General features: G+C 48.0%; 2 protein-coding genes across 5 annotated transcripts in view; one reads left to right on the plus strand and one right to left on the minus strand.

Annotated features, from left to right (window-relative positions):
• rhbdf1a (rhomboid 5 homolog 1a (Drosophila)) overlaps positions 1-20721 on the plus strand; it is a 47632-nt gene extending 26911 nt beyond the window's left edge. For 2 of the 4 annotated variants that reach the window (XM_045720514.1, XM_045720515.1), the window contains exons 2-19: positions 5628-5772; positions 6154-6293; positions 7940-8047; positions 12260-12479; positions 12729-12935; positions 13680-13805; positions 14069-14238; positions 14482-14733; positions 14857-14968; positions 16137-16211; positions 16393-16554; positions 16688-16788; positions 16929-16992; positions 17095-17189; positions 17538-17613; positions 18152-18252; positions 19143-19296; positions 19554-20721. In XM_045720514.1, the coding sequence (XP_045576470.1) occupies positions 5656-5772; positions 6154-6293; positions 7940-8047; positions 12260-12479; positions 12729-12935; positions 13680-13805; positions 14069-14238; positions 14482-14733; positions 14857-14968; positions 16137-16211; positions 16393-16554; positions 16688-16788; positions 16929-16992; positions 17095-17189; positions 17538-17613; positions 18152-18252; positions 19143-19296; positions 19554-19973 (2700 nt within the window). In that variant the 5' untranslated portion in view covers positions 5628-5655 and the 3' untranslated portion in view covers positions 19974-20721. The other 2 variants (XM_045720517.1, XM_045720516.1) reach the window with 2 other exon arrangements.
• A 160-nt stretch (positions 20722-20881) lies between these two features.
• LOC106607367 (serotonin N-acetyltransferase) lies at positions 20882-25574 on the minus strand. The gene is made up of 3 exons (XM_014204277.2): positions 23767-25574; positions 23259-23413; positions 20882-22908 (listed from the first exon to the last, which is right to left on the minus strand). The coding sequence occupies exons 1-3, from the start codon at positions 23930-23932 to the stop codon at positions 22603-22605; spliced, it is 627 nt and encodes a 208-aa protein (XP_014059752.1). The 5' UTR covers positions 23933-25574; the 3' UTR covers positions 20882-22602.
• Between the last annotated feature and the right edge of the window lie 400 nt (positions 25575-25974).

Raw genomic sequence — 25974 nt, forward strand, 5'->3', positions numbered from 1 at the left:
TGACTGGTGAGGGCCACAGTCCAGGGGAAGAAACTTTGTGGCGGGAGGTTTTGGTGAAGAGTGACCTGAACCGCCTGCCAGAGGTGACTTTTTGGAGTAGGGGGTGACCGGGGTGGGAGGAGTCGGCGATGATCTTCCCTGCACGCTTCCTTGTCCTGGAGGGCAGGTGGCAGCCTATGAACCGCTATGCAGAACGGACAATGCGTTGCAATTTGCCCTTACAGTGGGCAGACCCAGACGGTGATGGAGGAGATGAGGATGGACTCAACGATTGATGTGTAAAACCGGATCAGGATTGCCTTGGCGATTATTTAAAAAGTTCAGCTGCCGCAGGTAGTAACGTCCACTGTTGTGTCTTCTTGGCGACCGCTGTGATGTTGTCTGAGGTTGTGGGAGATGATGTTCCCCAGGAATTTGAATGATTCAGTCCTGCTAACAGCTGAGCCAGCGATCTCGAGGGGGAGAGATGGTGGGGGGCTGTTCAACTGAAGATCATATGGAATGTTGCTATGGAATGTTCCAGTGACAGCTTATTATGAATTCAGGTTATGTCCCTGGATGGAGGTCTTGGGAAACATACTGTACAAGACCCATTTCAGAAATGTATAATGTATCACTTCTATTTCCAAATCTGGGCTGGCATTAGATGAGAGAGGCTGCTGACAAATGCATTCCTGCACACATGGATAATGAAATGGATGGATCATGTTGTCATTTTCTATTGATTAGATCTTATGTCGAGGGGTGTTTAGTATCAGGAAGTTAGGGCTACCAGTTTGAGCAGATAAAATGAAGATTTTTTTCAGTGGAACATTTGTTTCTGCTTAGCAGGCATCAAAAAAGGGCTAAATTTAGAATGTGGATAAAGTCAAACAGGATGTGTCAATTAAGGAAACGTTGTGAGATCGCAGCAGGAGAACGAGGTCCTGTTGAAAAGTGAACAATGAGAATGAACCCCTGCCCTCGCCCACCCAAAACCCTTTCTGGAAGGGGCAGTGAAGGAAGGCAGTCACATCTACAAAGCTCCTTGCAGCCCCCAGCCCTCCTCACCACTGTTTGTCTTCAAGCTTTACCTGTTACAGCTGGGCCCTCCATTGTCAATACTCACTGCCTCTCTATGCATGACTGGCACCCATTTACCAACTCATTATATTAATAGATGGCCTAAAAACCTCATCCAGGGTGTGTGTGTGTGTGTGTGTGTGTGTGTGTGTGTGTGTGTGTGTGTGTGTGTGTGTGTGTGTGTGTGTGTGTGTGTGTGTGTGTGTGTGTGTGTGTGTGTGTGTGTGTGTGTGTGTGTGCGTGTGCGCACACGTGCAAGCGGCACATACACCAACAGTAGACCTACATGGCTCCCAGGGAGGTAAATCACTGTGGTTGAGCCAGGCTGTCAGTTTGATAACCTGAAAGCCTCATGGACGTCTCTGTCCTACCCTGCACCTGGAGAGACCAGGGTCAGTCCTCTGGGCTTAGTCTGCCTGTCAGCCTTCCCCACTAATGGAGAGCAACAGCAACACCAGAATGTAAAAACACAGTCAATCGAATTTGTTGTAAATGCATCTCATGGTTGAGTAGGAAGCGTTTGTTTCTCACATGCATTAGCCTGGAGTTGAAGCGTCAGCAGGAAGCTCATCTTGCAGTGTGCATGTTGCAAGGATGGGAGTGGGTGTTTTGATTCTTCAGATGTGGATCTGGAAGTTAAAGCAAATCTCTTTAAAGGGCCCACAGATGAAATCACGTTAACCTCATAGCCGTGGGAAGTAGGGGTGCTGACGGTGCAGCAGCACCCCCTGAAAAATCAGAATTTAAAAAAGTATCAACAAAAAATATATCCATCTGCAACGCCAGCGCGGGCAAAAAGATTTGTCCAGCCCCACCCCCAAACTACTTCCCCCGGCTATGGTTAACCTTAAGAATGCTGAGTGCAGACAGACAGACAGACAGACAGACAGACAGACAGACAGACAGACAGACAGACAGACAGGCAGGCGGCAGGCAGACAGACAGACAGACAGACAGACAGACAGACAGACAGACAGACAGACAGACAGACAGACAGGCAGACAGACAGACAGACAGACAGACAGACAGACAGACAGACAGACAGACAGAGTAGTTATCATGGTGGGAAAACTGTTGCTATCTCCAGGCATGAAATTCAGTTTTAACCTTTAACTTTTAGACAGTCTTCGACTCAAGTAATAATATTAAGCAGTAATAAGCATTAATGTGAAAGTATCAAATAAATAAATGGTTGAGCCACTTGCCTTCAATCCTTTTGGAACTTGAATGTGAATTGAAACTATAAGGAGTCAGGAGTCGGGGAAAATCATAATCCTGTGTCCTTGGATGGGGTCCAAAATGTAGAATTCAATCAACATCATTTCTCCTCAAGGACATCTCCATTGCTCAAGGACTTCCTCCCTATAAAGTCCAGTCAGTGTGCCTCTCAGGCTGGGATGGATGACCCTGAATCCTAGCTAGGCCCTTGGCCTTCATGCAGGCCTAATGTACTGTACTCATTCATTATCCTGGTGAGAGATGACTGCCATGTTAAAGACTGCCACGGGGTAGATCACTGCCATAACCACAGCCTGTGTCCATGCTGGGTGTCCTGGAGCCTGCAGACCTAGTATCCGGCTTGCGGCTGCCATCCTCCCATCCTCCTCCCCAGACACAAGCCTCAGAACTCTGCCAAGTCAGCTGCCATGTTGACTTTGGACTGGACTGAAGGACAAGAGAGAAGGAGACAGGCTTCCGAAGCACACAGCTGTCTGTCTGTAGGTCTGCCTGTCTGTAGGTCTGTGTCTGTCAGTCTGTAAGTAGGTCTGTCTAAGGTTTCAGATTTTCATAGGTCTCAGTGTGCCAGATGCGTCAACCACCTGGCCTCTCTCAGAGTTACGCTCAGAGTGTGTACACAGGGTAGTAAGGATGAGAGGAAAGCCAGGCAACAGGCGGGAGGATTTAAGTGGGTTGGCCGTAGGAAAACCGTTGGGAGAAAGCCCCCAGTGTTAGCTACAAACCCAGGAGATAGTGGAGCGTAGATTCAGCAGTAGACAGAGGCTGAGTCCCGGTTCAAACACACTACAGTCACGGCTCCAGGGCCTGGAATCAAATGAGACTGAGTGTGGAAGACAATTAGGCTCCCATCCCTCAATACAATCTGCAGAACCAGGGCATATGCCTCTGCTGTGTTGGATCACTAAGCACTAAGATCCCTAGAGTTTGTAGTTAAAAGCAAATTATGGGAGCTGTAGCTTCAGGGCTGTCTGGGCTATAGAAGAGAGTGTTTGTGTGTGTGGTTCTGGCAGCAATGTTGTAGTGGGTGTTTTGTACAAGTGCAAAGGCTGAAGACAGACGGGCTGAAGTTTCCCTCCTCCAGGTGTTGGTTGCTAGCTGGTCAAACAGAGCTTCACCTGGTCCATGACTCACCCCAGTAGGAGACAAGGGGAGGCTGTCACTACGCCTTATACCCCGGTCAGAAAACCTACAGTCATGACCTGTACCGTCACTAGAAGTCTGAGCTCATATGGAGCTCGAGTGACCGTGCTTTGAAATGTGTAACCTTGTGATATTTTCTCTGCTCATCTTCCTCTGCACAGAAGAACCTGGTTGCAAGTCAGTGAGGGCATTCTCCCCCTCTTTCCTCCCTCACACCACCCTCCCTCACACCCTAGGCTGGCCTGCTTTGTTCCCATCTGGCTCAGCTAACAGTTAATCCTGGCCAGTCATCACAGCCCAGAGCTCCTGACCAGACATAAAGGCTGGTGAGGTCGGACAGCATTCCACCACAGAGCCCCCTCTCCACTCTGTGCAGTGGGGCAGAATGTCTCAACATGGCATCCATGAGTGAAGTGACCGACCTCTTGTTGGCCCTGTCTTTACAGTAGCAAGCTATTTACCACAAGCTTATGGACTTGTTCAGTACGCTCTCTCTGTGTCCGACCTGGGTTCAAGTAGTATGTGTTTCTTTCAAATAATTGCGGAATTTGATTGAGCCTACACGGAGTGCCATATTGGCGGGGTTTGCACTTTTGGTACTATTCCCTTGGTTCCATTGCACCAGGCAAGCTCAATCAAACTCAGTTAAAGTATTTCACATAAAGCAAATACTACTTGAACCCAGTTGTGTGTTGTAGACCATTTTCACACATGATAGGACAGGTCAGGATGGGACTGACTGCATGTGTGTCCTGCTGTGAATCGATGGCTCGTGAACACCAGCCGTCATTGATGACTTGGCTGACTGGGACCAGGCTGCTGTTACTAGCACAGTGTGGTTGACCTCACCTTCTCTCCTCTCTATCTGTGGACAGCGCCCCCGGCCTGGGCTTTCACTCCTGCCTCCCTCCACTGCCCTCCATTTTCAGCCTCGCTGGCTCTGTGGCAGGATTTCTGTTTCATATGAACGCTCCCATCATCACTTGGGCTAAAACAGGAGCCTGCAGTGTGTTAAAATGCAACGCAAAGCAGATGTGCTTGACATTGCCATGGACATTCCAAGGACCTAAAGCTCTGTAACCATAGAAGGGAATGCGTGACCCTGTATGACTGTTGCCAGCCCGCTCATAGCCCTCTGATGCTGCTGAAGTGAAAGCACAAGACCACGTCAGGGCCCTCATCCCTCGTCTTGTGGGGCATTTGAGCAAAATGAGAGTCTGTGAAAGATAAATATCATGTGACAAGTGAGGAGAGTGTTTTTCCTCACATTCACCGGGTTTAATAACAGCTTCTCTGGTGAGGAACCACCCAGTGGCGCACGCTTCAGTGTTTTTCTCGGTGGAAATAGTCTTCATTTACGCATTCATGTGCCTCACCGCGGGAATGATTGTTTCAGTCTTCCTATGATGCCCCCGAGGAGGATGTCTCAGAGCACTTTAAGAGTGCCACCCTGGTGTTTGAAGGACACGGTATTATTTTACCATAATCAGCAGTGAGGAAAATAACAGGATATTGCAAACAGAGAGATAAGTGAGACTGTGAGAGAACCCAAGCTGAAGGGAAGGATTGTTGATAACGATGCTCTAGGGATGAGGAGGTTTCTCTGACAGAGGCCCGGCGAGGTTCATTGCGCCACCTGTGGTCTCGAGGCTGCATCATGGGAAAAGACCTAGCAATTTAGGCTCTCCCACAAATGCCTGGCGGGGGATAGGCCGAGAATAGAGCAATATATAACAACAAGGTGGGATGAAGTTCAATTTAATCTCTGGCATTTCGGGATTAGTCCTTAGATCATAAACTTCCCCACTCCCGCTGCACAAATATTTATTGCTTTGTTAAATGGTTCCCTGTGCTTCTTTCTGGGTAAGAGTAAACAGCTGTGATCTGGTAATCTCTCCATTTGGCGCTCTCTGCTTTTCTAACTGGTTTTATGACAGCAGTACAGACCCTGTCACATGGGGTGACTCAAGGCTCATCAGCACCATCTTGTGTAATGACTCTGCAACACAAGCTTTTAAAATCCAATCAAAGTTTCAAATCAAATCATTATCGGGATGCTCGCAGGCTTTCATTTACAAATTGTTGCGTTAGACTTTCAAATGAAACTCCTGAGGGATGAAGAGGATGTGATTACACTTGTAGGATGGATATGTATCAATCTCATCTCTCTCTCTCTATCCCTGTAGGTGGGAGGCGTGGGGTGGTGTTGGGAGCATGGCTGAACCACGCCATGAGAGCACCAGCAGCCTGCAGAGGAAGAAGCCTCCATGGCTCAGACTGGACATTCCCACTGCTCAGGTGTCCCTGGATGAGCCACCCACCTTTGTTCAGGTGCAGCGCACACTCTCTCTCTCTCTCTCTCTCTCTCTCTCTCTCTCTCTCTCTCTCTCTCTCTCCCTGTCTCTATCTCTCTCTTTATCCCTATTGTTCACTCTTTCTTTTTCTCTCTTTCTTTTTCTCTCTCTTTCTCTCTCTCACTCACTCACTCACTCACTCACTCACTCACTCTCTCTTTATTTCTCTCTCTCTCTCTCTCTCTCTCTCTCTGCGTGCCTTTCCTTGTATCCCACACTTCTTCTCTGGGTCTTTGTCTTCATTCTTCTCCCTGCTTTCTCATTGTCTCTCCCACAGTGTTGTGTTGTGGTCTGTTGTAACTGTATGTGAATCTCTGCATGCAATATGGCTCTCATTGTGTGTACTTCACCACTGCAGCCGGTGAAGCGCCAGGGTTTCCTCCGCAGTATCAGCATGCCAGTGGAGCCCTCCCACCTCCGGTCCCCGCCTCGTGACCTCTCTGACCCCCACCGGCCGCCCCTGCTACGCCAGTCCTCCATCACACAGACCATCAAGAGGTAAGGGGAGCATATCAACCCTCTGGAGCTACTGAAGGACACGTTGATTGGTTAGATCATGTTTGTGACATGGAATCGTACGACCTTCATGGGATTTGGTGCTGAGCAGTGGGCCCACTGAAAATATTTGATTATGAACTTGTCATGATGGTGTGAAATAAGCATGTTTTATCCAGATGTGTAAGTCATGGATGGCATGTTTTTGACCAGTTTGTGTTACTGTAGGCTACTTGTGTGATGCCAGTAACAAGGCATGAGACCATACTGTCTGTTTCTCTGCCTGATTGCCCCCACCCACTTCAGTTTGGCGGTTTGATTGCATATTGATTTTTTACCAGACTTCTGTATTTGTTTGACAGGACAGACTGGTATTTGTAGGTGTTTGTTTGTGGTGTGTTTTATCATAGTGCCTGTCTGGGTCTGCAGATGAGCTCATATTACAGTGTATAAAAGTTGAAATAACTGTGGCTGTGATTGTGTGCATTGATTCTTCAACAGTCTAAATGAATGAGTTGGGAAACCCTCTGCATGCCTGGTTCGTTGTCTGGTCAGTGTGTATGATTCTAATGCATGTTCAAACTTTATTTCCCTTTACAATTACAATGCTTGAAAAGCTTTACTCCTTTTTGCACTATTTCTGTCTTTATCGCTTTTCTAGATGCTGTTTCTTGCTCACCACCTCTTCTTCTCTCCTTCTCTTTCCTTCTTTTTCTTGCCCTGCCCTGTCCTCCACCTCTCACCTTCCTACCCTCTCACCCTGCCCCCTTCCCTGTCCTCCTCCTCTCACCTTCCTACCCTCTCCCCCTGCCCCCTTCCCTGTCCTCCTCCTCCTCTCACCTTCCTACCTTGTCCCCCTGTCCCCTGCCCTGTCCTCCTCCTTCTCTCACCTTCCTACCCTCTCCCCCGTCCCCTGCCCTGTCCTCCTCCTCTCTCAACTTCCTACCCTCTCCCCCTGTCCCCTGCCCTGTCCTCCTCCTCCTCTCACCTTCCTACCCTCTCCCCCTGTCCCCTGCCCTGTCCTCCTCCTCCTCCTCTCACCTTCCTACCCTCTCCCCCTGTCCCCTGTCCTCCTCCTCCTCTCACCTTCCTACCCTCTCCCCCTGCCCTGTCCTCCTCCTCCTCCTCTCACCTTCCTACCCTCTCCCCCTGTCCCCTGCCCTGTCCTCCTCCTCCTCTCACCTTCCTACCCTCTCCCCCTGCCCTGTCCTCCTCCTCCTCTCACCTTCCTACCCTCTCCCACTGTCCCCTGCCCTGTCCTCCTCCTCCTCCTCTCACCTTCCTACCCTCTCCCCCTGTCCCCTGTCCTCCTCCTCCTCCCACCTTCCTACCCTCTCCCCCTGCCCTGTCCTCCTCCTCCTCCTCTCACCTTCCTACCATCTCCCCCTGCCCTGCCCTGTCCTCCTCCTCCTCTCACCTTCCTACCCTCTCCCCCTGTCCCCTGCCCTGTCCTCCTCCTCCTCCTCTCACCTTCCTACCCTCTCCCCCTGTCCCCTGTCCTCCTCCTCCTCTCACCTTCCTACCCTCTCCCCCTGCCCTGTCCTCCTCCTCCTCTCACCTTCCTACCCTCTCCCCCTGTCCCCTGCCCTGTCCTCCTCCTCCTCCTCTCACCTTCCTACCCTCTCCCCCTGTCCCCTGCCCGTCTCCAGCAGCAGGAGGGTGCACTTTGAGCGGATTAACACAGTGCCCGTTAAGGGTCAGCGGGCATCTCGCCGCGGCCCCAGGAAGCATCACTCTCTCTCCAGAACCCTGCTCAGGTACTGCAGGCCAGAGGTCAGAGGTCAGACTGGGCCTACAGTACACTGGCCAATGAGGACAGCACTTCCTGTCTGATTACATTACATTAACATACAGTGTGCAACCATGGGAAGCCAGAACATCTTGTGATGGATAACATATTGACACAGGTTTAGCTAAGTGTTTACCCCACCAATGTTTGTGTCCTAGGTTATGTTGGTGGTGGCTCAGATCTGGAGAGTACAAAGAGTATGAAGTTCAGAACAGAGAGAATTATCAAGAGAGTGCAGGTTTTCTGTAAGATAGAATGCTGCATCAGACATAAAGACACAGCTTGAATGAACTGACTTCCATTGCCTATAGCTATAAGCCTCTTCATGGGTGCTGTTGTTTTCTCTCTGTGCTATGACTGGTGTTGTTATATGACTCACCACATTGACACATCTGACTCACACTGAATTGGTCATAATAAAGGGGCCTAACACAGGGACCTGCCATTTTCCTGGAATACACAACAACCAACGCATTCCGTTGTGGTCAGACCAAAGACTAAGCAACAATAATGTCGCCTCAGACTTTATGACCATAGAATACATGTCCACTGATTTGATGTTACAGTCACTAAAAGACCATAATTGCGTTTGAGTCTTAAAATAACCTGAGCTGCTCTTTAAACTAAGCTATTCTGGTTAGTTTGTGTATTACGGCAGGGTTGGGTTAGCGTGGCCTTCTGCAGCACCTGATTAGATTACTGGCAGAGGCAGAGAACATTGTATTGTGATCCTTATTGAATGTACAGATTATATGATTCAATAGAAAACAACAGCTCACGGAAAAAAAGAGGCAGAGGCAGAGAGAGAGAGAGGCAGAGAGAGAGAGGCAGAGAGAGAGAGAGAGAGAGAGAGGCAGAGAGAGAGAGAGGCAGAGAGAGGCAGAGAGAGAGTTTGCTTTTGAGAAAGACCTCCAAAGGCAGACTTGGCTCTTAAAAGACAGGCTATGTGCACACTGCCCACAAAATGAGGTGGAAACTGAGCTGCACTTCCTAACCTCCTGCCAAATGTATGACCATATTAGAGACACACATTTCCTTCAGATTACACAGACCCACAAAGAATTTGAAAACAAATCTAATTTGATAAACATATGTTTCCCATGCCACTAAAAAGAGAGAGAGCAAGGCAGAGGTAGAGAGTGAGAGAGGGGGGCAGAGGTAGGGAGCGAGAGAGGGTGGCAGAGGTAGAGAGCGAGAGCGAGAGAGGGGGCAGAGGTAGAGAGCGAGAGAGGGGGGCAGAAGTAGAGAGCGAGAGAGGGGGCAGAGGTAGAGAGCGAGAGAGGGGGGGCAGAGGTAGAGAGCGAGAGAGGGGGCAGAGGTAGAGAGCGAGAGAGGGGGACAGAGGTAGAGAGCAAGAGAGGGGGGCAGAGGTAGAGAGCGAGAGAGGGGGCAGAGGTAGAGAGCGAGAGAGGGGGGGCACAGGTAGAGAGCGAGAGAGGGGGCAGAGGTAGAGAGCGAGAGAGGGGGGGCAGAGGTAGAGAGCGAGAGAGGGGGGCAGAGGTAGAGAGCGTGTGGGGGCAGAGGTAGAGAGCGTGAGAGGGGGCAGAGGTAGAGAGAGAGAGAGGGGGGGCAGAGGTAGAGAGCGTGTGAGGGGCAGAGGTAGAGAGCGTGAGAGGGGCAGAGGTAGAGAGCGAGAGAGGGGGCGGAGGTAGAGAGCGAAAGAGGGGGACAGAGGTAGAGAGCGAGAGAGGGGGGGCAGAGGTAGAGAGCGTGTGAGGGGCAGAGGTAGAGAGCGTGTGAGGGGCAGAGGTAGAGAGCGTGAGAGGGGCAGAGGTAGAGAGCGAGAGGGGGGGCGGAGGTAGAGAGCTAGAGAGGGGGGGCAGAGATAGAGAGTGTGAGAGAGAGCGAGAAAGGGGGTAGAGGTAGAGAGTGAGAGAGGGGGCAGAGGTAGAGAGCGAGAGAGGGGGGCAGAGGTAGAGAGCGAGAGAGGGGGCAGAGGTAGAGGTAGAGAGCGAGAGAGGGGGGCAGAGGTAGAGAGCGAGAGAGGGAGCAGAGGTAGAGAGCGAGAGAGGGGGCAGAAGTAGAGAGCGTGAGGGGGCAGAGGTAGAGAGCGAGAGAGGGGCAGAGGTAGAGATCGAGAGAGGGGGCGGAGGTAGAGAGCGAGAGAGGGGGACAGAGGTGGAGAGCGAGAGAGGGGGGCAGAGATAGAGTGTGAGAGGGGCAGAGGTAGAGAGCGAGAGAGAGAGCGAGAGAGGGGGCCAGAGGTTGAGAGCGAGAGAGGGGGGCAGAGGTAGAGAGAGAGAGCAAGAGAGGGGCAGAGGTAGAGAGCAAGAGAGGGGGCAGAGGAAGAGAGCGAGAGAGGGGGCAGAGAGCGAGAGCGAGAGAGGGGGGCAGAGGTAGAGAGCGAGAGAGGGGGCAGAGGTGAAGAGCGAGAGAGGGGGCAGAGGTGGAGAGCGAGAGAGGGGGGCAGAGGTGGAGAGCGAGAGAGGGGGGCAGAGGAAGAGAGAGAGAGGCGGAGAGGAAGAGAGAGAGAGGCGGAGAGGTAGAGAGAGTGAGGCAGAGAGGTAGAGAGAGAGGCGGAGAGGTAGAGAGAGAGAGGCGGAGAGGTAGAGAGGCGCTCCAGATGTTCCATCAGGCAGAGGTCTATTTATAGCCTCCGAGGTCAAGGATGGCAGGCTGTCACACTCTGATGACACGCCACGACCTGGAGGACAGGGCAGCTGGTCTGGAATGCCAGAAATTCAATCATGTCACTAACAGACTGATAGAGATAGTACATCCATCCACAACCCAGAGGAACACAGGACACAGTATTTCAGATGATCCGTCCATATTACCCAGAATAATCCTTTACATGCAACAGGTACAGTAGGAGTTTAGTGGGCTATAATAACTGTTGCTAGGGAGTAGGGCTTGGAATTGCCAGGGACCTCATGATACGATATTATCATGATTCTCACGATTATATATGTATTGCAATTTGATACTGTGATTTTGTTGTGTTTCGATGTTCCAAACATATTGCTCACCATATGTCTTCTGCAGAGGGACAAGAGGGAGCCATGAGAAAACGGGTTCAGTGGGTAGTTGTGATGGTTACTAATCGGAATATCATTTTTGATGATAGTGTGGTCTACAGCTTATCATGAGATACTCTAACTCAGGTGAGCAAAACCTTGAGACTTCCTTAGATATCGTGCACCAGCTATTATTTACAAATATACATAGTCTGCCGCCCCTGGTCTTACCAGACGCCGCTGTTCTATCCTGCCGATAAAGCGTATAGCCAGCCACCTGTCGTCGTTCAGCCACGACTCCGTTAAGCATAAGATATTACAGTTTTGAATGTCCCATTGGTAGTTTAATCTTCCACGTAGGACGACAATTTTATTTTCCAAAGATTGCACGTTTGCTAGCAGAAGTGGGGGTTTATTCGATCGCCTACAAATTCTCAGAAGAATCTGGGTCTGTCCCCGGGAGAGCAGTATATCATTCACGTCGGGGCCCCGACTCGTTAAAGGAAAAAAGTCCGTAGTGGCTAAAGTTAGCTGAAGTTTGTAGTGGATGTTTAAAGAGAACTGAACTGTAGATTAGCTTCTCCTGGCCCATAGACTACTTTCAGCGCAAGGAGCCATGTTGTAAAATAGTGAACTACTCCTTTAACGGGGTAAAATTGTAATAGAATAGTCCATTCCAAAAATGTCTTTATTCTAAAGTTAGTCATCTGGAGAAAATTGACAGATTTGTTTTTGCGGATTCTAGCAACAGAATGCCTCCAGCATGCTTTGAGAGTGGAGAAAGTTCAGTCTTTACATTGATTCAAATGTTTATGACTTTATTACTGTGCTGTAATGCTGCAAAGGCAGGCAAAGTAATACAATATACACCAGACCCATGAAAGCGACGTGGTGTGTGTGTGGGTGGGTGGGTGGGTGTGGGCATGTGGGTGTGTGCCTGGACTGGAACATGTCTGGGCTTATTCCCTCTCTCTGGCTGATGGTCTGTTACTAGAGGAGTCTTCCAAACAGGGCTTTGAGGAGGGACATCTAATAACAGCTCTATATCTCTCTGGCCATTTACTGATGCACTCTGTGCTAGATAGCTGGAGTTAACAGACTCCCTCTACGAGAGAAGTACTGCGGAACTAGGTGATCGGAGAGAGTTCTGTGGGTAGGGTGGAGTTTGTGAGGTGAGATGTGTGCTTCCCGTGGACTGAGTGGGCTGGTGTTTGTGGTGTCAGGGGCACAGCGGACTGGTTCGGGGTCAGTAAGGACGGCGATGCCACTCAGAAATGGCAGAGGAAGAGTCTACGCCACTGCAGCATGCGCTATGGCCGTCTGAAGCCCCAGGCGATCCGACAGATGGACCTGTCCAGTCAGGACAACATCTCTCTGACCAGCACCGAGACGCCCCCGCCCCTCTACGTACCCTCCTCAGCACACGCCTTTGGCATGCAGAAGGTATGGTACCTCTGTCATCTATATATTTGGGTCATTATACCTATATTACTTTTGTACCTCAGTGAGGGTTTCATTGTGGATCTTAATAACATATTTTTGGATGTATCAATATTTGTCTCCTGTGGTACCCCACAGTATTTTTTCATTTAGAGTCTAGGTTGATTATTCAAACTTAATCCAGTTTCACAATATACACTCAGTCCTAGATAGCCTGCTCTTAACCGCACTGCCTGTGTCTGTCATCTTCAGATCGTGGACCCGTTGGCGAGGGGGCGTGCGTTCCGTATGGTGGAGGAGGTGGACGGTTACAGCGTGCCCCAGACCCCCATCACCCCCGGCGCCGCTTCCCTCTGCTCCTTCACCTCCTCCCGCTCAGGCCTCAACCGGCTGCCGCGGCGACGCAAGAGGGAGTCTGTCGCCAAGATGAGCTTCAGGGCAGCAGCAGCTCTGGTTAAGGTGAGCTTGCTGTGTGACGAGATATTCTATTGAAGGAAGTGATTTATTATTTCAGCTGCTAAAGCCCTCTACTGTACTGTACACACAGATCCAAACCATACCCACCCAGTACCACTATGACCAAACTCTTCCCTTAATCGATAAGGTACCCTCAGTGAAACAGCATGGCCTGATCAGTTGTGTGGAATCTGTCAGCCTCCGGTGTTCTAGAACAACACTGAGTTCCATCGGGGCGGACACATTTATTTTCTAAAGGAGACATTGTGTTACCTCTGTGTTGTGTCGTGCCATTCAGTGTTGAGGGAGACCACAATATGTGCTGTGCTGCATGTTCAAGAGCAGCAGTGCTGTGCTTAGGACTACTGTTATGAAAGAGCTTACCGTTTTGGAAGTGCAAGAGTGACATGGAGGAATGAACAAACATGGGTATTCAAGCTCTGATATGCCTACTATGCATGTGTTATAATTATGAGGTACTGTCTCCAACAATTCTGACATGCAAAAATACAGTCAACTCAATGTTAGTGTGTGTGTGTGTGTGTGTGTGTGTGTGTGTGTGTGTGTGTGTGTGTGTGTGTGTGTGTGTGTGTGTGTGTGTGTGTGTGTGTGTGTGTGTGTGTGTGTGTGTGTGTGTGTCTGCACCGTTTCTTTGCTGTATGGCACTAGACATAACACTACAGCCTGCTGTGCTAGGTGACAGCTTATAGTGTGTGTTGTGTTGTTATGTGTGTGTGTGGGTCTCAGGGGCGCCCCCTGCGGGAAAACGTCACCCTGCGGCGGATGCAGAGACGCAGCTTCACCCCTGCCAGCTTCATGGAGGAGGACGTGGTGGACTTACCTGATGAGCTGGACACATCCTTCTTCGCCAGAGTAAGGACATGTCCTCATCTACTCTAGTTAGAAACTCATCTCAAGCCTCCATCTAAAAGAGATCATACAGCACCCCCTGGAGGTCTCTAACAGAGTTGCAGCCTGGGATAGAGTCTAAAGGCCTGTGATTGGCCATGTGTTTTCATTACGGCCAGGAGTTTTTCCTTAACCATGTGTGAGCTGACCAGGGAAATCTCCTGTGCCTAGTTCCCACCCACTACTGTTCTCAGACCTGGCCTACCCCCTCCCAATCCCTCCCCCAGGACTGTCTGATGCAGGAGGAGTTGTCCACATACGCTGACGAGGTGTTTGAGTCTCCGTCGGAGGCGGCTATGATGGATGTGGTGCAGGAGGAGGGCAGTAAGCTGGACGAGACAGAGCTGACCGGCAGCGCTCTGGACAAGAGTGAACTGGAGAGGAGCCATCTCATGCTGTGAGTCAGGCACACTCATCATGACAACAAGTACACAGAAACATCCGAAATGACTACACTATCTTTGGTTTCCTGTTGCCAAAATCCAATACACTACCAGAGCATCTCAGTGAACCATCCAGTTGTGTTGACACAGTGTTTGGTTAAAAGAGAACCCACACTCTCCCCACGGGTGGTTCTGTGGTGGGTTCCTCTTTAAACTGACTTTACCCATCCTCCTCTCTGTCTCCCCTCCCCTCCCAGGCCTCTGGAGCGAGGGTGGCGTAAGGCCAAAGAGGGGACCCCAGGACCGCCCAAGGTGCCCTTGCGGCAGGAGGTGGTGAGTGTGAACGGACAGCGACGGGGGCAGCGCATCGTTGTGCCCGTCAAGAAGCTGTTTGCTCGGGAGAAGAGGCCCTACGGGCTGGGCATGGTGGGGAAGCTCACCAACCGGACCTACCGCAAGCGCATCGACAGCTATGTGAAGAGGCAGATAGAGGACATGGATGACCATAGGTAATGGTCTCTAAGACCATGCTGAGGCTCAGCGTGTCCAATATATGAGACCGTTGGTGTAGAGTAGAGCACTTCTAGTGTTAAAACCGTTGTTTTCTAATGTGGACATTGTGTTTCCATCAGGCCTTTCTTTACGTACTGGATCACTGTTGTCCACTTGCTGATCACCATCCTGGCTGTCTGCATCTATGGCATCGCCCCCGTGGGCTTCTCCCAGCACGAGACGGTTGATTCTGTGAGTACCACCTCACTTCCCTGGTCAAATCAAATCAAAGTTTATTGGTCGCGTACACAGTTTAGCAGGTGTTATTGCGGGTGCAGTGAAATGCTTGTGTTACTAGTTCCTAACAGTGCAGTGAAATGCTTGTTACTAGCTCTTAACAGTGCAGGGAAATGCTTGTGTTACTAGTTCCTAACAGTGCAGTGAAATGCTTGTGTTACTAGCTCCTAACAGTGCAGTGAAATGCTTGTGTTACTAGCTCCTAACAGTGCAGTGAAATGCTTGTGTTACTAGCTCCTAACAGTGCAGTGAAATGCTTGTGTTACTAGTTCCTAACAGTGCAGTGAAATGCTTGTGTTACTAGCTCCTAACAGTGCAGTGAAATGCTTGTGTTACTAGCTCCTAACAGTGCAGTGAAATGCTTGTGTTACTAGCTCCTAACAGTGCAGTGAAATGCTTGTGTTACTAGCTCCTAACAGTGCAGTGAAATGCTTGTGTTACTAGCTCCTAACAGTGCAGTGAAATGCTTGTGTTACTAGCTCCTAACAGTGCAGTGAAATGCTTGTGTTACTAGCTCCTAACAGTGCAGTGAAATGCTTGTGTTACTAGTTCCTAACAGTGCAGTGAAATGCCTGTGTTACTAGTTCCTAACAGTGCAGTGAAATGCTTGTGTTACTAGTTCCTAACAGTGCAGTGAAATGCTTGTGTTACTAGTTCCTAACAGTGCAGTGAAATGCTTGTGTTACTAGCTCCTAACAGTGCAGTGAAATGCTTGTGTTACTAGTTCCTAACAGTGCAGTGAAATGCCTGTGTTACTAGTTCCTAACAGTGCAGTGAAATGCTTGTGTTACTAGTTCCTAACAGTGCAGTGAAATGCCTGTGTTACTAGTTCCTAACAGTGCAGTGAAATGCTTGTGTTACTAGTTCCTAACAGTGCAGTGAAATGCTTGTGTTACTAGTTCCTAACAGTGCAGTGAAATGCCTGTGTTACTAGCTCCTAACAGTGCAGTGAAATGCTTGTGTTACTAGTTCCTAACAGTGCAGTGAAATGTCAATCAAATAATCCAAAATCAAGAAACGTCTGAACGAATCATTACAGCTTTACAACGGTCTTACAGTCGTTATGACCTTCTATTCCGTCCTTCCAGGATCAACTTGAAATATGACATGTTTTCCTCCCCAGGTTCTAAGAAACAAAGGTGTATATGAAAATGTCAAGTTTGTACAACAAGAGAACTTCTGGGTCGGGCCCAGTTCAGTAAGCACATTCACATTGCTCCCCTTTTTTTCATTCAAACATTCTGGTCCATGACCAGATATGTCCTATCCTTTCAGTTTGGAAGGTACTTATGTGGGCGCTTTAACTAGAACCTGATACAGTGATGGTGTTCTGTGTGTCTATTCCTGACTGTCTGCATGCCATCTGTCTCCCTCGTTAGGAGGCTCTGATCCACCTGGGGGCCAAGTACTCTCCCTGCATGCGTCAGGACCGGCAGGTGCACGACCTGATCCGGGACAAGCGAGACATAGAGAGAGACTCTGCCTGCTGTGTACGCAACGACCGCTCCGGCTGTCTACAGACCTCAGAGGAGGAGTGTTCGGTGAGTCGTGAGTCCCTGAGCCGACCTATTCTCTCTCTCTCTCTCTGTCTCTCTCACTCTTTTGCACTCTACCTCCACGAAAGAGCTATTCAGGGGTCAATCTGTTTTCCTTTCCATCTTTGTTTTGTCTCAGAGTACTCTGGCCGTGTGGGTGAAGTGGCCGCGGCATCACAGCACCCCTCAGCTGGAGGGCAAAGACAGGCAGTACGGCTCAGTGTGCCATCAGGACCCCCGGTGAGAGAACCACTCTTACATTCAGCAGTACGCCGTCACACTCCTCATGCTACTGTAGTTACACTGTGTGCTTATTGGGACCACTGACTGAACTGTATATCCATACTAATATTTCATCAATATTTTTCTCCCCACGACAGGATTTGTCTAGAGCCAGCATCGGTGGCACCGCATGAATGGCCCGATGACATCACCAAGTGGCCAGTGAGTATTGTGGAACCCCATTGGTCATGATGAGAGGGTGAGAGGTCAGAGGACCTGCCAATAAGTCAGTGTCTGCTTGTTTCCTCTGGCTGTGTTTTTTAGGTTTGCACCAGGTACAACACAGGGAACCACACCAACCTGCCTCACATAGACTGCACCATCACAGGCCGGCCCTGCTGCATCGGCACAAAAGGGAGGTGAGGAGAGCCTACATACAAAACCAAACATGCAAACATTCACGACAGACACACACACACATTCCTATGAGTCTATTTACTATTGACACTGTGGTGTTGATTTGCCTTTGTCTGTGGTACATGTAGTTGGTAGATGGATGTTTAAACAACGCAGGGGCTCCATCTCAATAATCTATATGGACTTCCTCTCCCCTCTTGCCTTCATCTGCACTGATCTGGTAAAGCAGCAGTATGTACCCAGTGTAGTGGTCACCATGTGTCTATTCGTGACCTATCAGTGCACATGAAGGGGAGGAGTCAAGGGAGTGTGTGGTCATGAGGTCATGCTGTGGTTCTCCCGTTCCTCAGGTGTGAGATCACGTCCAGGGAGTATTGTGACTTCATGAGGGGCTACTTCCACGAGGAGGCTACTCTCTGCTCCCAAGTAAGTAAGCATCTCTCTACCCCATGAATATCTGACTATTACGTTGCATTAGGATATCGCCGAGTCATCTTTAGTGGCTAGCTAGTATGATAGCCCCAGACCTACAAAAGACATAACCCAGACCATAACCCCGGCCCCGTTCGAACTAGGATAATGAGACAGGCTGAGTCGGAGGCAGCCGTTGAGGAGCAGAGGAAGGTTTAAGCTGTGAGAGTGGATAGTGTTTAATCACCGTAAAGGGTGCCACACAATACCCTACTGAGTAGGAAAATTGTCCTGACTGTGATCCCCTCTGCTCTGAGGTACAGAATATCCAGGGCACAAGTAAATATATTCACACATAAGGTCCTTCATTATAAATATGATGTGTTCATTCCACAAGACGTGTCAAATGAAAATGCATGACAGTAAAAAAAAAGTGATTGTAAATCCAGTGGGTATCGGTTATGCTATTGTGTGTGCGGTTTGGCGTGTGTGCCAACAGAGACAAAGAGAGAGATGGTGTCCTGTAGATGATGTATTCTACCTCCTCCCCCAGGTCCACTGCATGGATGATGTGTGTGGCCTGCTGCCTTTCCTCAACCCAGAGATCCCAGACCAGTTCTACAGACTGTGGCTCTCTCTCTTCCTGCACGCTGGGTAAGTGGCTGCCCGCCTCTGCCGTTTCATCCCAAATCCTCTGTCCATCTTAGCAGCTTTTAATACATTTGACCGGTACTGTACTGTTAGCCATCCCTGGAGCAGCTGTATTATAATGAGGCAGAAGGGTGGCCTACGATTCGTTCCGTTGGGTGACCAATTATGTGTCCTCTCACTGATTCATTATGTTTCACGTACACTTTCTCCAATAACTCCTTCTTCAAGCCCCTCATTAATGTCTTTGACTTCTTCAGTCAGACTGTCAGTGGTTCCACAGCGCAGATGTCATGAGCCTATATTAGTAGAAGGAGCTGAGTGTGTACACTAACGTACCACTCTTGAGGAAGAGGAGGGAGCAGAGTAGCAGTCCTCCTTCATCTCTCTGCTGCCTCTTATCTGTCTCCTGTGCTCTCCTCTCTCTCCTCTCTCCTCTCCGGGGTAATTAAAGGAAGTGTCCTCTCTGCAGGCAGCAGCCCTCATTAGGCTTGAGGAGATAGACAGGCAGCAGAGAAATGTTGATGCTGGATAACCTAGAGATCCCTGGTTGGCTGGCTGTGGAGGTGTCTTCTCACAGCAGCCGGATTAGCTGGATCCTTCCATCTTACATTCACACGCTGTAGGATCCTTCACTGCGTGGGGTAACGTGTCTTTCTGTCCCCCTGTAGGATCCTTCACATCATGGTGTTACGTGTCTTTCTGTCCCCCTGTAGGATCCTTCACTGCATGGGGTAACGTGTCTTTCTGTCCCCCTGTAGGATCCTTCACATCATGGTGTAACGTGTCTTTCTGTCCCCCTGTAGGATCCTTCACATCATGGTGTAACGTGTCTTTCTGTCCCCCTGTAGGATCCTTCACATCATGGTGTAACGTGTCTTTCTGTCCCCCTGTAGGATCCTTCACTGCATGGTGTCAGTGTGCTTCCAGATGACCATCCTGAGAGACCTGGAGAAGCTGGCAGGCTGGCTGAGGATCTCCATCATATACATCCTGTCTGGCATCACCGGCAACCTAGCCAGCGCCATCTTCCTGCCCTACAGAGCAGAGGTCTTAATAAACCCAATAATACACACTAACACACACACCTCAATATGTAGGGTTCAATTTGGACAGCTCAGAACACATGACTGGTAATAGTGTCAGATGAGACAGACAAGATGTATGGTTCAGACTGGGAGGGATTTTTCATTGTTTTGTGCAGCTCATAGAATGTGTCTAATAGAATGTGTCTAGGTGCTGAGTATTTCTATGTTGACCTTTTCCACTGACTGACCGGTCCCTCTCTCTCCCCTTCCCTCTGTCAGGTGGGTCCGGCAGGCTCCCAGTTTGGCATCCTGGCCTGCCTGTTTGTGGAGCTGTTCCAGAGCTGGCAGATCCTGGCCCAGCCGTGGCGGGCCTTCATCAAGCTGCTGTGTGTGGTGCTCTTCCTCTTCGCATTCGGCCTGCTGCCCTGGATCGACAACTTTGCCCACATCTTTGGCTTCATCTCTGGCTTCTTCTTGTCCTTCGCCTTCCTGCCCTACATCAGCTTCGGACGCATGGACATGTACCGCAAGCGGCTGCAGATCATCGTCTTCCTGGTGGTGTTTTTGGGGCTGTTCGCCGGCCTCGTGGTGCTTTTCTATGTGTACCCCATCAAGTGTGACTGGTGTGAGCTGCTCACCTGCATCCCCTTCACAGACAAGTTCTGTGAGAAGTACGACCTCAACGCCCACCTCCACTGAGGAGTGGGAAGGTAGCGCCGGAGGAGGGGCGTCAGGTCAGAGTCATCGATTGGCAGGTGTTATCAACCAATCCTTGTCTCTGTTCTGCCTTATAGTGTGGCTAAAGAGGAGGGGAGGGTCCTGTGTGGAGCTCCCTCTCCTCTGGCTCTGTGAACTGAACTCTGATGACAATATGCTTGTGTTTTTTACTCGGTCTGTCTGTATGAATAAGTAGGAATGCCACTGCACTCGTCATGAGGACTTGTATTAATCACATTCTTTTCACCCCCCACACACACCATTTTCTCTCCTCCACTGACCAATGAGAGAAGGGTATGGTCTAACCCCTTATCTAAGCCCCTCCCACATTTCTCTCTCTCTTCACGTATAAGGCAGGGTTTGGAGGAGTCATCGCTGGTACAATAGACAGAAGGAAATATTTCAGTATTTTTTTTCAATTTGTTATTTTTGTATTTTATTTTCATGTTTTTAACACTCACAATCCAGGAGTAGGTTTTGTAATTAGTCAGGCAACCTCTCAAAACAACCAGGGACAAACAAATCAGACATTAATACCTTTGGTGCCTTGCTGATAAATGTACCAACTACTGCCATATTTTTGTTACAATACATTGAGCACTTGAATGCTATCCTTTTATTTGTTTATTGCTTCTGAAGAAGTAATGATTGATTGAAACAAGGTAGTGTTTTAGCTACCTATCTACTTATATGTAACTGAATACAACAGTAAAAAAAACTAGAAAAGAAATCCGTCATTGAAGTCTGTCTTATTTTCTATGGTGATTGATGCTGCCCTTTACTTTCAGACATGAACATTAGTTACCGTTCGCTAACAATCAGCTTTGTTGAAGGCACCACTGTTTTCATGATGTATGTCAATGTTAAAGGGAGTATGAGGAGCTATAAAATCAGTGGCATCGTTTCCCTTTATTGCCTTAGTACATCATAGTGTTCATACGAAAAGATAAGCAACAGCCTAAGAGTTCAACACACCAGAGGACTAATAGGGTTTACAAAAATAAAATGATATTTACATCACACTCAGAGAACTCAATAATAGTATCTCATTAACAGTATCTCAATAACAATAGTAGTATTAGTATCTCAATAACAATAGTAGTATTAGTATCACTGCGTGGGGTAACGTGTCTTTCTGTCCCCCTGTAGGATCCTTCACATCATGGTGTAACGTGTCTTTCTGTCCCCCTGTAGGATCCTTCACAACATGGTGTAACGTGTCTTTCTGTAGTATTAGTATCTCAATAACAATAGTAGTATTAGTATCTCAATAACAATAGTAGTATTAGTATCTCAATAACAATAGTAGTATTAGTATCTCAATAACAGTAGTAGTATTAGTATCTCAATAACAATAGTAGTATTAGTATTTCAATAACAGTATTGGTAATAATAAAAACCTCAAACAAGAATAGTACTACAAAGTACGATTTGTGGCAAGGAACATTTCATTTAAATACTCTCAAAATTAAGCATAATAAAAATGAAGAATGTTGGGACTGCAAAATTACAACTTTGATAATTCAATGACGTATACACAAAGTATGCAGAAACTCGACATTGCATCTCAAACATATTCTGATTCGGTCTTCTATCGCTAACAGACATGTTTTTGCTTTCTGTTGCTGTTTTCTAAGAAAACCCATTCTTGTCCCCTTCATGTGATGGTGCATGTTCCCTCTCTATATTGCAGGGGGTCGGGATGCTGTCTGTGAGGCACTGAAAGATGGTGTCTCGGAGCCTGCTGGTGCTGCAGCTGAGATTGATGGGGCAGTGCCTTCTCTCATGGAGCACCTGCGGTTGCAACCTGGTCTCAGAGCATTTCATATTATTCTGTATGTAAAGCTGGGATAATCCATTTAGTATGATATGTTACATTTGGTATGGTATGTGTTGATTGGTAGATGTCCATCACCCATTTCGTATGATATGTTACGAATTACAATTCGTATTATATGTTCAGAATTTGCAAAATATACAATATATTAGGATTTTACAAAACATGTAATATGTTGTGAATTCTAGCTAGGTGGCTAACATTAGCTAGCTCGCTAACATTAGCTAGGTTAGGGTTAAGTTTATGAGTTAGGTTAAATGGTTAAGGTTAGGGTTAAGTTTAGGGGATGATTAGCTAAAAGGTTTAAGGTTAGAGTTACGTGAAAGGTTAGCTAAATGTGAAAGGTCAGCTTAAAGGGTTAAGGTTAGGCTTAGGGGAAGGGTTAGCTAACATGCTAAGTATTTGCAAAGTAGCTCAAAAGTAGTAAGTAGTTGAAAAGTTGCTAAAGATGTCCGTGATGAGATTTGAACTCGCAATCTTTTCAATATGTTCGTGTTATACGCCCACCCATCCTGACCAACCATCCTCCTTAAGTAACCATCTATCTTATGTAACCATACCAAATGTAACCTATCATACTAAATGGAGTGTCTCGAATTTACGTGCAGAATATTATGAAATGCTCTGAGACCAGGTTGGTGCTTGGATCTGTCTATCTGCTGTAGTGTGGTCTGGACGGTCAACTGTGATGACCAGAGTCTATGTTAACATGGCGGATGAGTTCCAGTGCTAGGGTTGATGGGATTATGTCGTGGTGGTAACGGCCGGCAGTGACTAGCAGCCGCTGTTCCGCCGTGCGTAGGCCGCTCCGCCGATATGGTACTCCATCTCCTGGAAGGTGAGGTTGGGCACGTTGATGGCAGAAGGCCCTTTCTCCTTGAAGCCTGCCTTCTGGTAGAAGGGCACCAGGAACTCCTCACAGACCAGCAGGGCCCTCCGGAGGCCTGGCACACATCGCAGGTACTGCAGGTAGCGCCACAGCAGGATGGAACCTTTGCCCTGCTGGCGAGCGTGGCGGTGCACAGACAGCACATGGATGTGCACTGCTGAGGTTTCTGGGATATGCTGGGTCATGGCCTCCTGGGGTAGGGAAAGGCAAAGGTAAGGTTAATGACCTTCCCTGTAGCTCAGTTGGTAGAGCATGGTGTTTGCAACGCCAGGGTTGTGGGTTCGTTTCCCACGGGGGGCCAGCACAGAAACAAAAATGTATGAAATTGTATGAAATGTATGCATTCACTACTGTAAGTCGCTCTGGATAAGAGCGTCTGATAATGACTAAAATGTAAATGTATGATCAGAGTAAAAAACATGTATTTTATTGATGGTTACCTTTCAGATTATGGAGAAGAAAAAAGTATGTTTTTTGGGGGGCAAAACAATTCCAAATATGCAATGGAGGTATCTACTGTAAATTGTGATGTCTGTCTCACCTGCTCCAGTCTCTCTTTGCCCCAGCCTGAGCCGATGATGAACGCCACCAGCTGGCCCTCTTCAAACCAGCCCAGAGAGAGCTCCGGACACTGACTTAGGAAGTTCAGCACCTCATCAAGAGTGAGTGGACACTCACCAGACACAGAGACGAATGCTGGTGGGAGGAAAGACACAGTCAGTCAGTCAGTGAGCAGATGAAGCATCTTGGAAGATTAGCAAACAAACCAGGGATTACAAGCTGCTTCCTCTCTTATCACAGTTAAGTGATGTTATTCACAATCCATTTTTTGGGACAAAAAGCTGTGATAAACACACATTTGGTGGTATTATGGCATTGTTTAGTTTCCTGAGCTATTTATATTTTGGAGACTGACAGCTATTGTCATTATGTGTTAGAAATTACAAGATAAATGTGCATTTTGTTAAGACCCAAAATCTCTCTAGTCCAACAAATCCTATACAGTGAACATTTTCTGAGTAACCAGTAGAATCTGGAGATACTCTTACCTTCTCTCTCGATCTCGAACACGCTGATGGCGTCCTGTGGGGTCAGGTTCCTGAACTCGCTGGCGGGGAGCGTGTGGCGTCTCTGGGTTCGCGGAATGACCCCACCAACCGGGGTCCTCGTGTAGAAGGGCTTGAGGAACGGAGAGCGGCTGACCTGATGTGTCATGATGGTCACTTACTGGGCTGATGAATAAAAACGATGAAATACTCTCTGTGCTGTCTTTACAAGTATAGCAGCTCTCTTTCCTGTCTTCTGTTGTGGAGAATACTGTAGATATTTTCTTGGTTAGATGTTGGTTTCCTCTTGACCGGTTTTTTGTTCCAGAGTGGTTTGATGATGATAATAGTCTTTGAATCCAACACTAAAAACACATCTGAGGTTATCTTGCTCTGTGCTTTCTATCTGCCTGTCTCTCTCTGTCAACTGACTAGTCTTTCTCCTCACTAGTAGAATAGTACCTATCCTTTTGTCTCAACACCTCTACTGCAAGCTCTTACCCTCCCTGATCTCCTTCTCTTGCTATCTCTCTCTTTCATTATCCCCCTCTTTCATGCACTCTCTCTCTTATTGGCCCATCCCCTGATCTGTCAAAGTGGTCATTCCAAAGAGGGGATCACTGTCTGGGCACGTAAGGCGGACAATTCACCAAATCTGGTGACAAGCATGTTTATGCATTGCAGTGTCTGGGTTAAAGGAAACTGTTATTAAATCCATCCACATAGAAATCCACCAAGTTCACAGTTCACATTTTCAAGCACCATACTCTATGTAAGGGCTCCTTATATCACCATTATATGATATACTAAAACATGATTAGTGAAACGTCTGTGTAGGCTTAAAGAGTTGTGAAGCCTTCATTAAGCTTTAGAAGTTAAAGCTCAAAGTGTGACCAAGATCACCAAGGTTTTTTTCTCTCTCACATCGATGATGTCATTTTGGCACGCTAACGTCAGCGCCCACGTCGCCTTTTCTGGACGGCTCTCATGTGCCGGCCTCGTGCTACAATATGCCCACGTTCGTATGTCGTGGATCTGGTCCAGGGTATGTGCACGTAGCAAATGTAGCCGATATATTGTAGCTCACATTGTGTTTACACATGGGGCCCTTGGGGGTGTGTTCTGGAGACGGTGGCAGAAAGGGCTGTAGCGTGGCTTCTGGCTTAATGGCGTGATAGGCATGTGTGTGCAGTTCCAAGGGCATGTGGGCTTTCACTGTAACAAACCCAGAGAGAAAGAGAGAGGGAGATTTGGGTGGATTGCTGTAAGGCTGATTTCATGGCTTAGAGGTTTAGCTCACCTGCTAATTAATGAGAATGAAAGCAGCCTGTTTGCTGGGCTGCCTGGAGGAGAGTAAACCTGTTTATATCTACTGGGCCTGGAGGAACGGGGTAGGATGAGTAGGTTACAGAACGACTACTCTTGATGTCACCAGACAAATGAACAGATTTGTTGTCAAATAAAGTAGTATGATCATATATGATAATGTAATTTATGTAGCACTATGCCAGTTATTTATGGTGATCATTTATGTAGCACTATGCTAGTTATTTATGGTGATCATTTATGTAGAACTATGCTAATTATTTATGGTGATCATTTATGCAGCACTATGCTAATTATTTATGGTGATCATTTATGTAGCACTATGCTAGTTATTTATGGTGATCATTTACAGTTGAAGTCAGAAGTTTACATACACTTAGGTTGGAGTCATTAAAACTTGTTTTTCAACCACTCCATAAATTTCTTGTTAACGAACTATAGTTTTGGCAAGTCGATTAGGACATCTACTTTGTGCATAACACAAGTAATTCTTCCAGAGGCGAAAGAAACGCACACCTATTTAGGCGAGGTACTGGCCAACGGAGTGGAACATTTAAAAAAAAATAAAGGAGAGCCGCACACTCTAGGAGCTCAGATGCAAAAATATTTATGTCCAACGTTTCGACAGACAAGCTGTCTTCATCAAATCAAATCAAATCAAATTTATTTTTATATAGCCCTTCGTACATCAGCTGATATTCTCAAAGTGCTGTACAGAAACCCAGCCTAAAACCCCAAACAGCAAGCAAAGCATGTGAAAGAAGCACGGTGGCTAGGAAAAACTCCCTAGGAAAAACTCCCTAGAAAGGCCAAAAACCTAGGAAGAAACCTAGAGAGGAACCAGGCTATGAGGGGTGGCCAGTCCTCTTCTGGCTGTGCAGGGTG

The sequence above is a fragment of the Salmo salar genome, chromosome ssa06 (assembly GCF_905237065.1).
Source record: "Salmo salar chromosome ssa06, Ssal_v3.1, whole genome shotgun sequence".
In the NCBI taxonomy this organism is placed as follows: domain Eukaryota; kingdom Metazoa; phylum Chordata; class Actinopteri; order Salmoniformes; family Salmonidae; genus Salmo; species Salmo salar.

What these genes read in the sequence shown, in the direction of transcription:
- LOC106607367 (XM_014204277.2), bottom strand. Translation starts at nt 23,932, where the DNA reads ATGACACATCAGGTCAGCCGCTCTCCGTTCCTCAAGCCCTTCTACACG. An exon ending in GTTCGAGATCGAGAGAGAAG is followed by an intron (nt 23,414 to 23,766) that starts GTAAGAGTATCT and finishes TCCTCCCACCAG; the next exon opens with CATTCGTCTCTGTGTCTGGT. An exon ending in GCAAAGAGAGACTGGAGCAG is followed by an intron (nt 22,909 to 23,258) that starts GTGAGACAGACA and finishes TCCCTACCCCAG; the next exon opens with GAGGCCATGACCCAGCATAT.